This window comes from Melozone crissalis, unplaced genomic scaffold (assembly GCF_028551555.1).
Source record: "Melozone crissalis strain CALT ecotype California unplaced genomic scaffold, PUWL_Pcris_2 ptg000029l_1, whole genome shotgun sequence".
Taxonomy (NCBI): Eukaryota; Metazoa; Chordata; class Aves; order Passeriformes; family Passerellidae; genus Melozone; species Melozone crissalis.
Window position 1 is genome coordinate 16,472,051 of NW_026535807.1, and position 14,211 is coordinate 16,486,261.

A 14,211-nucleotide genomic window follows, 5' to 3' on the forward strand; every position below is an offset into this window, starting at 1 on the left:
TTGTTAATTCTGCAATTATATTTGGTAGCAGTACTTCTGATAGCAGATTACTAATGTAGCAATCTCATTAAAAGTCATCCTCCTCCTTTCTCTCCCTAATGATCCATACAGCACACATATTGTGGAGCACAGACTAAGCCCATTAGCAGTCACATCAGCATGGATCACACTGTAAGGAGATTGGAAGCAGCTATTCTAGAGAAGAAAAAGATTTACATGGATTTAAACTCTTCAAATGGGTATGGGAGTGATTTAAAGTGATCAAATAACTTCAAGCCCTTTTCTCATGTATTTTTCTATTGCTGTATAGCTTAAGACAGAAAATAACCACTTCTTTCTGTATCTTTGATTTTTTTGTCTAGAAAAGTCATTGTTTATGTTCCTATGAATTCTGCATTTATTTCTAGCTTTTCTACATAAGTAAATTTAAATTAAAACTGTCCATATCTACCAGAAGTTCAAGTAAGGCTTGACAAGCCATGTTTTGAGACCTTGTGCTGGCATCTTGTCTGAAGTCTTATTAAATTTAGCTTTGAGGTGTTTTCAGGGCATTATTTTTAGAATCACAATAACTTTATTTATAGGCTTACAGTTTTCTAGATTGCTGCAATCAAAAGCTAAAACAGAGAAAGCAGTAAGTGTCAGGAAAAGATTCACCTTCAAACATGGGCTCACTCCAAATTTTATAATAGCTGCAAAGTTTGAGCATTACAGACTGAACTGTCAGGATTCATCATGTGATTATTCTCCCAGTCCATTGGTTGCTGTGACTGATGCATACAAAGTGACACATGTCACAGCCAGAACAGGAGATCCTTTCCACAAAGTTGAAATGCAAAGCCAAAGATAACTGAACTCCTTGGCTGTGTTTTATGATCTGGTTTTGCTACTTTCCCTTCAATTTTGCTACCAAGATCAAGAACTGCTTGGCAACATCCTTTTTCCAGAGCAATTAAAAACACATTCTTGAATATACTGCAGCCTCTAAATGCAAGAAATAAAAGGATGTTCTTGTTTATTAAATTTTATAATTGTTTTATGAAGGTGAAAAGCCTCCCTGTTCTTCTAGTTATTATGACAGTTTAAACTACCAAAATGAGAGAATCTGCCTGCTTTGATTGGTCTTGCACTAGGAGATATTAATACTGGTGAAAATAGTGTTTTGTGAGGGTTAAGACACTGGAATGCAATCTTCCTGACACTGAGGAATTTAGAAATCCTGTATTGTGCTGTTTGGAGTTAAGAGATAGCTCAAAAAGCATCCAAGAACGCTGCACAAGTGGTTTAATGCCTCAAGAGTCATCTAAATGCATCTTTCCATTATTAGCAGAAATGAAATTTTGTTCATCAAGAGGAAAGTGCTTTTAGGGCTGAAGGGGAATTTGTTAAGTGGCCATTGAGAATTGTTGGTAAAGCTTTTCTGTATTACTGTACCATTGACAGGGGAGTTCCTGAGCATGTATTGTTCATCACCATCAGGGCTGGGTTGTATGGCTGTCATAATACAGCAGTGATTAAACAGTGATTTTTGTGAATAGTTTGTTGCAACTTCTTTCCAAGGAGAACTGATAAAATGATAAACACATATCTCCCTGTGTTCTGTCAGAACCTCAGGACTTTTATCCATCTGGTATAAAGAGTATTTGACAGCAGCTTTCCCAGCACAGAACAGTCAAGCTGGTGCCTTAAGTTTTAGTTGATACATTTCAATATAGCCCAATTAAAAATAGTGCCTTTTCTGAAAAGCAGGTAAGGGACCACAAGACTGAGTGCTGGGTGTGCCTGAATCAGAGGCATTGTGCTGTTCAGGGATCAGTGGAATAGTCTCCTCATTCATCACTTCTTCATGAAATACATTAAAAAGAAAAAGGAAGGGATGAAATACTCTACTCTCACATTAGCATAATGCCACTGTCATTTATCTTTGGTTTTGAAGTAACATTTAAAGTGAGACAGAAGTCACTAGAATTTAACTTACTTTTAAGGACACTAATTTATGCTTGTCCTTCTTGCAGAACAAAGAATACGTGTGTCGGGGCCACGACTATGAGAGGCTGGAAGCCTTCCAGCAGAGGATGCTGAGCGAGTTCCCCCAGGCCATCGCGATGCAGCACCCAAACCACCCCGACGACTCCATATTGCAGTGTGATGCCCAGTGTATCCTTCTGTGAAAGGGCAAACTCCCCCTGAGCTGGGGCACAGCACAGAGGGAGAGCTGCATATGGACAAAACCAGACCCTGTCTGCAGCAGACAGTAACTGGTTTGTTATGGGATGTAGTGTTGGAGAGAGCAGTGAATTTTTATTAGGGGAGTAGCGCAGGTCATGCTCCATGTAGAAGGGAAAGGGCTGTGCTTGGTCATATCCATGTTCCAATGCTTTACCAACAGCAGTGGCATCACACACAGTGTGTGTCCTTAGGAGTATTCCTGATACCTTCTCTGGGCCAATATTTTGTTGGGAACAGATACTAGTTCTAAAGCACTATTTTCCATTCTGCTTATTTTTCTTACATCAGTATTTTACTTTTTTGCAATTTCCCTTTCTTTAAAACTGTTGAACTTTTTTATACCCAAAGCTTTGAATCTCATTCTTCTCACTGGTCGCCTGTACAATGCTCAGTGCATTTAAGGACTGAACCACATCACATTTAAGGGGACTGCAGGGACTTTGGAGAGCTTAGTCATGGAACCTGCACTATTTGGCTTCTGAGAGAACAGCGTGGATACTGTGCGGGATTTGAACCGTAATGTCACTGTCAGCAAATGGAGCCTCCTGTGTGGGTTGCTGTTTCCTATTTGTCTTTGCTAACACATGGATAAAGCTTTCTTTGACTGCACAATTTCCAGATTTGCAGATCTATGCAGTGACTCCCATCCCAGACAATATAGACGTGCTGCAAATGGACCGTGTCCCCGATCGCATCAAGAGCTTTTACCGCGTCAACAACATCCGCAAGTTCCGCTACGACAGACCCTTCCACAAGGGCCCCAAGGACAAGGAGAACGAGTTTAAGGTACAGGTAGCAAATAAGCTGTGCTTAAGTGTTCATCTCTTCAAGGTGAATACTGTCTTCTTATTTTATGCTGATAGAGCCTTTTAGGTAATCCTGATTTGATAGCCAAAGATACTACAGTCACTCAAGTAACAGGTTAAGTCCATGGTCTGATTGAATATTGAGTTCTGACCTGCTTAAAGCATTGTCCAGTTTAAAGGTGAGTTATTGTAGTGCCCAGAGACACTGTTTGTTTGGCTGGATTTTTTTTTATTACTGACACATAGGTCTACAATGTCTTTTTGGGTCCCATGACACAACTGGTGATTGGACAAGTTTTAAAAATTAATAGAAATGTTAAATATGTTGTTTCAAGCATACTGAATTCCTGGTTGTTGTTTAAGTGACTTTCAGGAAGACCTTCTACAGAATTAATGCTTGGGAGGTTAATGCATTCTTTTCTGAGCCTTGCCCCCTTTGCACTTGTAGTAAGAGTACAGATGATGTGGTTGTGATTCACTGTTCCTCACAGCCTCAATTACTCCTTGCAGAGCTTGTGGATTGAACGCACCACTCTGACCCTGACTCACAGTTTGCCTGGGATCTCTCGCTGGTTTGAAGTGGAGAGAAGAGAACTGGTAACATTCATAATTCCTGTAATTGAGGGTCAAAATGATGAGTTACTGGACATGGGATATGCACCTTAAAATTCGCTGGGCTGAAATCTTGCCTTTTAAAATGGTGTTTACCAAGAGTTAAATACATCCTTTTTCTACCACTTCATCTAAATAATGGCTGAATGGAACCAGGGGAATTGTATTAGCTAATAATATAATTGAGACAGTGCCAAAAGGATGGAATAATTGCATTGCTGCCATGTCTTCAGTATATAGAAAGACATCTATTATTGCTACTGAGTGACCTGAATCCAGCACTGCCAACAGTGGAGTTTGTTAATGTAGTTAATTTTCTACAAAGCAGTAAAAGTGAAGGGAGCTTACTGAACAATCCTGGAGTAGCATTTTATTACAAGGAAGATAATAAATCTCAGTGAAGTGTCCACAGAATTAAATTATATTTTATTGCCTTTGAGGTTGAAGTAAGTCCTTTGGAAAATGCCATTCAAGTGGTTGAGAACAAAAACCAGGAGCTGAGGACACTGATAAGCCAGTACCAGCATAAACAAATGCATGGCAACATTAATCTGCTCAGCATGTGTCTGAACGGAGTGATTGATGCCGCCGTTAACGGGGGAATTGCGCGGTACCAGGAGGTGAGCCAGGCTCTGCTTCTCATTGAGCATCACCCTTCCTCAGTTGTATTTGCATTTCTGTTTCAATTACAGTATGGCTTAATAAGATAAGGAATTCTCATGTGCATTATCTAAAGATGGGGTTATACCCCCTATCTGGTTATTCTGCATCGGTGCTTGCATAGCCACATGGAAGGAGGCTCCAGGGATGGAGCTGGGATCTCACATGGAAATAGGTACAGGTAACAGCAGGGCTTCTCAAAGATGACACTTGGCTTATCTGGAAATCCTCACCTGGCAGGTAAAACAGTGAAGCAGCTTTTTTAATACTGCTTGCATTATAAATTCATTTTGCAATAGAGGCTGTGGGACTGGTGGTAACTGATTAGGTCTGGAATCAGGAAAAACCACTAATTCATGCAATTGAGCCATTATCTTTGCTGATGGGCTAATTTCAGACTCGCTGTAGAACTAAAATGATGTTAAATACAATATGTTATCCAGCATCATCTCTGGCAAGCTCTTACTTAAACTGAGCATTGCAAAAGGTAGGCTTAGGGTAAAATACTGAAAAATTGCAGCAGTGGTTCAGGGGTTTGGGACGTGTCTTCGCAACGGTGCCATGGAGAGAAGGCTCTTCAGGCTTTACATTAGTTGCCAATTTACTCACCAAATTCCTTTACCTTTAGGCAGTTATGTGAAGGAAACTATAAAATTCAAATAACTGGAAGATACAAGGCTTAGTGGTATTGCTCATCACTGTCACAGGGGGAAACTTGGTCAGAGTCATGATTCAACAGAATCGTTTCAGCTGCTAAGCCCATTTTCTCTGCATCCCAGAGTGCTAAAAAACAATAAAATTAAGCTCTGCTGTTATCCTTAATATATTTTTTGTTTTCCTAAGATTTTTGGACCTTTTCCTTTCATCCTTTGACTCCAAGTTATGATGAAACACCTTCCCATAAGCAAAAGGTACTTTTTTTTCCTCTTCCTGCAGGCCTTTTTTGATAAGGATTATATCACAAAGCACCCCGGAGACGCAGAGAAGATCACCCAGCTCAAGGAACTCATGCAGGAACAGGTACTATTTTTCAGGTGCAGAAGAACATTGTTACATTGTCTGGATTCATCAGCAGTCCGTCTAAACATCATATCCAACTGATTCACTGAGAAGCAAAAGATTTTTGGTACAGAAAATCTAAATACATTCAAACAAAAAACAAGAGGGAAGTGGGCAAGGCGATTATGATAAGTCACTCACATTATGGGATGTGAGGAAGCTCAGCTGAAAGTACATTAATTTTGTTTCCTACATTTATTTTCCAACAGACATCTTGCTGCTTTTCAAGCCTGCCATTCATTTTTGGCATTTTGAACTATGTCTTCCTAGCAAATTTCAAAGATAATCGGAGGCAGGACAGGTCAGGCTTGAGATTAAAGTGGCAGAGTCACATATGAAAACTTAATGCCTATTTATATTATCTGCAGTTTTATTTTTCCATAGTGTCTCCTTGAAACATCTTGGTAGATAAAGCTGCAGGATGCTTTGATGGGAATGATATCAGATAATCACCTCCCTCTTAACTGAAAGTTTGGAAAGATATGCCCCATTAAACAATGTGCCCAAATCTGAACAGAGCTACTAGGCTTGTTCTTCAACAAATCACTGAATTGCATTTCAGATTCCCCATCTGTAAAATAATGCTTATCTCCCATCAATCCTCAGGAGATGTTTGAAGATTAATTAGTTATTGTTTGTACAGACTTTGGATCATGTAGGGAATTATGTACATCTTAACATAGCCTCCTATCATTGCTATTTTCTTTCATCTGAGACCTTATATAATCTCATTCAATCATTAATATTATATGTTTGACCTTTGGAAAAGTGATCTTTAGAAGTAACTAATGAGGAACAGGAGGAGTGACTGTGTGCCACACTGCTGCTGTTCATCTCAATTATCAGAAACATCAGAAACTCCTTTTAGAAATCTCTGCTGGCAGCTCAGACCCTGTCCCTGGCACTGGGAGGAGTTTTTGTTGCAGGGCATTATGTGTGAGGGCTTAATGCTGTTCACTCTGCAGAGAGAATCTAGCTGTTTTTTTGGTGGGTTTTTTTTGCCGTTATCTCCTAAGAAAAGCAATGCAACATGACACAAATGTACTTGTCTCACACTTAAATACTTGTTGGAGTAGGATGAACTTGCCAGGACTCCAAGGCTTGCTTAATTAGCAGCAGTCTTATAATGGACAGTGGCATATTCCTTGCACATTGCCAGAACTGCAGGACAGACTTCTGTTCTCTCTTTAAGACACAATTTCTTTGGGTTTCTGATTGCATTTTCTTTTTCCAGGTACATGTCCTAGGAGTGGGTCTGGCAGTCCATGAGAAATTTGTACACCCCGAAATGCGTCCCCTGCATAAGAAACTGATAGATCAGTTCCAGATGATGCGATCCAGTCTGTACCATGTAAGCCAACAGTCACTTTTCCAGTTTTGAATAATATGATTAAACATCTGTCAGTTGTAGTAATGTTCACAAAAGAACTGGGCTGATACAGCATTGATTGAACCTACTGGACTGCCAAATTACCAATGGAATTCTTGATTTTTGTGCAAGAAGGCAGTTGTAGAAAATATGTTAACCTGGCCTTTCAGCAAGAATTGTTAATATTTGTATGTTCTTTGTCATATCACGGAGCAATTGTAAAGCTTAATTTTCAGCTGCTATTTCACATAGCAGAAAATTATGTAAGGCAGAGGAAGATTACCAGGAGATGCTGAATGTTCTCTTCAAAAGAAGTCCCATAACTGGAAGTAGCATGAATGAAGAAAACTTGCATTTCTCCATCAGTGACTTAGCTGGAGTGTGTTTGCTCTGCAGGAGCTGCCTGGTTTGGATAAGCTGAGCCCGGCCTGCTCTGGCTCCAGCACCCCCCGCAGCAACGTGCTGGTGTCACATGGCCCCATGAGCCCAGAGAGCATCAAGCTGGTGCACAGACACAGGTAAGCCCTCCCCTCTTCCCAAACACCCAGGGGCTCTGCACGCTCTTCCACCAAGGCTCCAGGATCCAAGGAGTGTTAGCAGTACTGCAGGAGAGGCAGCAGGAGTTCAGGCAGCAGTGCCTTTTGTCTTCACTCAGTGCTAATTATTGAAGTTGGACAATTGGAATAAGAAAGTTGAGAAATCCAGCTTGCAGCAAATGCTGAACACCTCCAGGTGTGACTCCATCACTTTACTTACTGTAGAGGCAGAAACACAAATCTGCCACTCAGTTCTCCAGACTCAATCTGATTTTGAAGGTCCCAACCTCTCCTACTTCTGTTGCACCAACAGCAAATAACCGGGTCCTTATCTACCATAAAACTGTATGGCTTGTTTTAGAACTCAACTCAATATGTACCCATTTTGAAGGATCAAAATTGTTAACATCATTATTTTTATAATTCTGACTAAATCAGAAGCCAAATACAAGACAGGCGGCCATGGTGTTTTGATCAGTACATCAAAAAATGACCCTGTGGTGCTTTTTCAAACTGAATGTTCATATATTAAATCTAAGATAATGACAGAGCATAAAAATTGGCATTACAAGGACAAAATAGTGCTTTTTATATCCAGCCAACATTGCTTATTTGAAAATGCTAATTGCTCTTCTGTGTTTATTTTTCTTATTGGGTCACTATATTTTAGCTGGTTTTAAAGGCTGGCATAAAAAGCTGTGGAAAGCTGGTCCATGAATCCAGGATGGTGACATTCTTTATGCTAGTGCTGAGTAGCTTATAGTGCTCCCATGGCTTAGCAGTTGATAAACAGTATCTGGGTGATAACTTTTTTTCCTCAAAATACCTCACTTCAAAAAAGCGGTTTTGGGACAAACTAGGGAAATGCTGTAGTGTACAGTGTATTTGTGTGTGTGGTTCAGAGTGACAAAGAAAAGTTCATTCCCTGAGGGAGATCAGGGTACAGCCTGCACACCAGCTGGGCTGTACTAATTTACTGTCAGCTTCAAAATTGCCTTCAACTGTAATGCTGAGGCCCAATGCATGCAATAAGGAAAACTGGATTTTGACCTGTGTGTCTTGTGCTTGGGTTCCTTTGGAATGTTTTTTTAAGCTGCTCCCACTCAGCATTAAAAATGTGAGTGGTTTCAGTGTGTTCTGTTATAAACAAAACAAATATGCACCCAAGGTCATGATGTGACATTACCCTGGGTTGGGGTTCTGAAATTCAACATCCGATATACTGTTCTGTTTTGTCTGTAATCTTCTTGTCACCTCTTTCATATTTACCCACATCTATGGATTTGTTTGAGCTTATTTGGCCTTTTCAAAAGTGTCTGACATCTAGAGGTGACCTAAAGCAGCAGGTAACTGCAGGTACTTACTAGTTTGGAAAAAAAATCAGGCTTCACAAAGAGGTATAAAAAATAATTATTCCCTTGCACTGTCTGTTTTTTTCCAGCCCACTGAACATGCTTGGTTCAGTCCGACACTCCTCATCCTCTCTGTCGTCGCACACCTCCAGTGAAACAGGAAACTTGGTTATCCTGACAGACAGCTCTGTGGGGGAGACTGCTGAGGATATGTACCACATGCAGGTACAGCTCCAGCACATCCAGGAGCAATGGCTGGGAGCAGCACAGAACAAATTCCTGAGGGTTTTGCTTGGGAGCAGTAGACTTTACCTGTGCACATGCTTGGATCTGTCTGTGATATTTTTTTCAAAGAACTGGATAGGTAGAATCTAAAATTGTTCAAGAAATATGACAGTAACTCACTACATTAACTTCAGGAAGAAATCTCCTGTGTTTGTACAGTGACTGTGGTACTGCAGTCCAAGGTCACCCTGCTGCCTTCAGAAAGTGAGATTTTTGTCCCATTCTGTTTACCTGCCCTGTTGAACATGCGCAGTTAGTGCTGCTCTTGGTTTGGGGAGGTGGAACAAGTCCCACAGTCCTGAGTGCAGGTTAGCAGTGGCCAGCACTGAAGCTGGGCAGAGGCTGCCCTGGCCCATCTGAGACAGGTAAATCCCTAAGGCAACTGATGTGCTCAGGCCTCTCTCGATGGTTTCTCTGCCTCCTGCACTTGTTTATCCTAAGCCCAGGTACCAGGGCTCAGTTACCAATGTCTCTGTTTTATCCTCATCCCAGGCTAGTCCTTCCACCTCCAGCCTGAGCTCCACTCACTCGGCCCCATCGCAGATGATTAACTCTGCCCCTTCAAGTGCTCGAGGTAAGCATGGCCAGGCCCTGCTGGGGGGCACCTGCAGGTGTTCCCTAAAGCTGGCAACCTTGCTGACTCACAGGTGAAACACCACCTACATCGACATGTAACACTGTTTCTCTTTTGGACATGTAAATACCTCTTCAATACTTTTTCTTTACAAATGGTTTAAATTCCACATTTAAGCTTTTTTCATCCGTATATCAAATGTATTTCTAATACAAGCTGGTTTCAGGCAGTTGAATTTCATAATGATTTCCATTGTTCCACCACAAAATTGTGGCAGGCAGTCTGGAGGAAAACAAGAATAGTCCTCAGTATAGTACTTAAAAGAGAGATCATGAAGACAAAGGCAAAGAAATAATTTTACAAGCTTAAAGATATTATGACAAAAAAGGACTTGAGGCAGTTTAGCAGAAACATGTGTATACCAAAGTTGATGTATAATATGAATGTTGAAAGATAGGAATTTTAAATAATGGAGATAAAGAAGGGCTTCCCTGCTGGGAAATTCTTGAAGAAAGGAAAAATATAAAAGCAGACTCTGGGGGTACTCATATTGCCTTTGTGTTACAGTAGCTGGTCTTGATATTGCTAATTATTTTCTTCCCCAGCTGAAGTAAAACCACTCCGTGTGATCTCCTGACTTTCACAACTTCTCTTCAAGGTTTTTGGTTTTTTCCTCTCATTTTGGATTCTCAGTTGCAGGTTCTACATCTCTTTTCACAGGCATCTGAAGAAGGTGTCCAGGATATAGTCAGAGATAAAGGCTGATATTTAAATCTTACCCCTTTTCCCATTCAGGGGAATTCTGTGTCTCCTAATGGAGAGGGACTATGGAGAAGAGCCCTTTCTCTCAAGCAGTCCTGGGGCTTTTTTGCTCCATCTGCCAGTAAAATCCTAAGTGACTGGCTCTTGTTATGACACAGATGCAGCAAGGTGATTTAATTGAGGGATCAGATCAGAGGGAGTAGAAAGGTGAGAAGTGAACACCTTCAAATAAAGGCAAATAGCTGCACTAATTACCAAGGGCTGGAAGGAAAATCATGGCAAACAGTCACCTGGTGAAACTGGAATAACAGGAGAGGGAAGATGGAACTGAGGAGAGGGCTGCATGTCAGAAAGAGGTCCCTAAGTGGATGTGCCTCAGCTGGCATGTGAATCTTTGGGGGGATCTGAAGGCTTTGGTGCTGTACTGTTTCACGCTGTTTTCCACTTTAGAAGTCCAGTGACAGGCTCACAGTGACAGGCTGTGACAGGCTGTGACAGTTTTCCTGAGCCTGATGACTGCAAAGCATCACCAGCTTCTCTCTTTACGGTATTATTCACTGTTGCTTAGAAACCAACGTGATGAATGCTCCAAAGGCTCTGGGCTGCTGGGTGAGCCAACAGCACCTCCCAGGGATGGGAGCCAGACAGATTTCCAATGGGAAACAGTAAGAGAAGTAATGAGTTTGAAAAGTATTTATATAGCCTGTGATACAATGTTTCTTCTCTGCTGTTCTGTTCACTTCTAAATCAGGTGAGCACAGCATTCAGACATTACCCACTCGTGGGATTTCACTTCTAGTAAGGTCTCAGATGCAATCTGTGTTTCCCAGTGTGCCAGTCACTGTCCTGGTTATTACAACACTGCTGTTGGAAATGGAGCTCTTCCTAATGAGAAGAAGCCTTTACACTTAAATTGCACTGTGATAATGCAGCTGTGTTCTTCTCCTTGGTGATTCTTCCTTTTGTTTTGTTTTTTAACTGGGTGAATTTGATGCTTGTGAAAATGAGACCAGTATTACTGGCTGGAGCAAGGTACTTCACAGACATGACATGCAGCTCTGCCAATGCACCTCTATCCTTTTTTTTTTTCCTTTTTTTTGGTATTTATTTATATTCTTTTTAATTTAGCGCTGGTGAAAGGTGCTGGATTGACACCCCTGGAGGCTGAAGCCCTCTATTTCCCCACAGAGCAGATACAGCATGGGCGGCAGCTGTGCAAGTTCCCCCACGCTGCCCCCACCCATGTGCCTCATCTCTGTCCTGGAGGGACCACCTCTAGAGGTGAGAGGATAGCTCAGTCTCCATGACCCATCCAACCCCTGGCCTTTCTGCTGAGACTGCCACCAAAGCTACGAGAGTCACGATGCTGCAGCTGAACACTGCTCAGATGGGAAGTGGACAAAAGCCAACAATTCATCATAATGGCCACCTAAATTTATCAGCTTGCCACCTGTGGCTTTAACCTGAGCATGGTTGGGTAGGGTTTCTAGGGTTTAGCTGGATTTTTAAATGCTTCTCTCATTTATTCAAATGATAATGCAGGTACTTAGACCACCTTCTCTGTTTTACTGCAGAGTCCTTTCCTGAGGAGATGGGTATCTTTAAAACAAATTAGTTCCATCAGTGACCAAAGGAAGCCATGATCTTTTGTATTAAGAATCCAGGAATTCAAATTGTTCTCCACTTCCAAAAAATTACCCTTTTAAGGATTTTTAAAATAGCAACACAGGTGATTCTTTGGCTTGTCCAAAGAAAGTAACTAAGCTATTAATCTATGAAGAATTTTTAAAGGATAATCATCAGGAAAGTTGATCAATTATTTGATTTTATCACAGTTACAGAAGTCTTAGAACTGAACTCAGAATACTGCAAGAATTTTCTAATTCTGTGCTAACAACAGACAGTAGTAGTTACTCATTATTACCAGTATGTATCTCTCAGTTTTCACCTGGCTTGACCCTTGAGTAGTTTCTTCCCTGTCAGGGAAGCACCACTGTTGTTGTGTAAAAGGTCAATCAGAAATTCAGTTCGGTTTGACTTCATTTGAGGTGACTTGTGAGGCACTGCTGAACTTTACTGCAGTTCAAAGATTACACAAGCCAGGGATCAGAAAGCAAGAAACTACTTCAAAAAGGCCTGGAAAGAGCTAGGAGTGAGTTAGGGTTTATCAGTAATTTAATTTTAAATACAATTAGTCCTCCTCCAATGCACTCCAAAATTCCCACATGACACTTGACTGGCCTCTAAAGGTATCCCTACGGCTTCCTCAACACTGTCCCTTGTTAAGGTGTAGAAAATGAGTCCTGGTGTCTTACTCAGCACTTTGCTAGAATACATGTACTTATATTAAAACTTCCTTTTAAAATCAAAAAAATTAGGATTTGGTGCAGGAGCAAACTTTTCATAACCATAATAAAAATTATGAGCTAGAAGAGATTAAATTATTTTGGAGTTTACATTAATGTTCAGTTTATTCCTTAAAATTACTACTTGTCACAAGTGGATTAATATATTTATAATTTCAAAAGCAAAACTATCTCTGGCTTTAGCACAGGTTTTCCTTTCTCATTAGCAAGTACCTGCAGTGCTGCACACATCAAGTGCACCAAGCTACATGCTAAAAGGAATAAGCCCTGGCACATGCTGCAGCATTTTATTATGGCCACTGTCTGCTCTGGAAGCTTTAGAAGCTTTTTTGACTTTGTTGTTTAAGTTTTGCCAGCCAGAAGCTGTGGTTATTGTGCTACCTGTCCAAAGCAGCAATACTTAAATTTTGTTTGCAGACTGGACACTTGGCATAATCTGTTACCATTTTGATAGCTATAGTTAATGACAAATGTAGGGTACCAGTTTTGTAAACTACACTCTGCCAGCACATGTGGGATTTTTTAGGTCCTGCAGTCCAGTGTCTTTTGACACTGTAATCCTATATAAACTGACAGCAGGTAGAGGTGGTTTGGTCTTTGATATAAAAGAGCAAGGATGACAAGATAAATAAAAAGGAGAAAGTCTGCAGTGTAGGTTGTGCTGTGCTGTAGTTCTGGGCACACCTAAAAGTTCAGCATCTTAACATTTGTCCTGCAGAACAGGACTATCTGTGACCTGTGAGGAAAAGACTCAGCACAAAGCGTTAACACTGTGTTCTCCAAGCTAATGTTGTACATAAAGCAAAGAACGTTGTCTAATTATGTTTCTGTTCTATGTCTGGGGAGAAAATGAGTTCGGGACTAGAATGCAGATACTCTGCTACTGTTCATGTCAGAGTGGGGGTGTAGATTAATCTGGCATCTGCACCCCCCATGGAAATGTTGCAATTGTAGGACTTTATCCTGCATTCTGCTGGACACATTGTTCCTTCCACTGTGTGCTGAATATTAGTCCCCAAAACTGCATGTTTGCTTTTGCTGGGGTAAAAGCTGCATCAGCCAGCACCAATGCCTTTGCTCATATGTTGGAGTGCTGTCCAGGTAATGTGTGTGGTTGTGGAAGTTTGCCAGAGGGGGCATGTATTCCCCAAAAGCCAGCATGGCTCTGTAATGCGCTGTGTGCTGCCATCTGTTCAGTGCGTGTTTGTGACGCAATCAAACAATCAGTGCAAATTACAGCTCACTTCAGCAGCTTCACAACATCAATCCTGCCTAATACTGTGCATCCCAAGGGTGGCGTGTATCAGTAGTGTCAGACTTTAGCAAGTCACTAATGAGAATCACTCTTCTGGCAAACCCACTGTCAGCTGTTGCACATCAGAAGGTGTATTGTTATGTGGCACTCATCTTGAAGGACATGAGTCCCAAGTAATTCCACCTGCCAGGAAGCTGTTACATGAAATACTCCAATATTTTAAATGACAACTATACAGATAACTAATAGATAAATCAAACTTATTATTCCTACTACCAAACTCTAAGCATTGGTAAATGTCTGGTGTCATCAAAGGGCTCACTACAGCAACACAGTAGTAATCATC

General features: G+C 41.1%; 1 protein-coding gene across 6 annotated transcripts in view; it reads left to right on the forward strand.

Moving 5' to 3' along the window:
* Positions 1–14,211, forward strand: part of DOCK3 (dedicator of cytokinesis 3) — a 185,773-nt gene that overhangs the window by 160,789 nt on the left and 10,773 nt on the right. For 4 of the 6 annotated variants that reach the window (XM_054281259.1, XM_054281253.1, XM_054281254.1 and 1 more), the window contains exons 41-50: positions 2,016–2,157; positions 2,849–3,015; positions 3,546–3,632; positions 4,088–4,267; positions 5,244–5,327; positions 6,601–6,717; positions 7,132–7,253; positions 8,713–8,848; positions 9,401–9,482; positions 11,373–11,525. In XM_054281259.1, the coding sequence (XP_054137234.1) occupies positions 2,016–2,157; positions 2,849–3,015; positions 3,546–3,632; positions 4,088–4,267; positions 5,244–5,327; positions 6,601–6,717; positions 7,132–7,253; positions 8,713–8,848; positions 9,401–9,482; positions 11,373–11,525 (1,270 nt within the window). The remainder of the gene's footprint in view (positions 1–2,015; positions 2,158–2,848; positions 3,016–3,545; positions 3,633–4,087; positions 4,268–5,243; positions 5,328–6,600; positions 6,718–7,131; positions 7,254–8,712; positions 8,849–9,400; positions 9,483–11,372; positions 11,526–14,211) is intronic. The other 2 variants (XM_054281257.1, XM_054281258.1) reach the window with 2 other exon arrangements.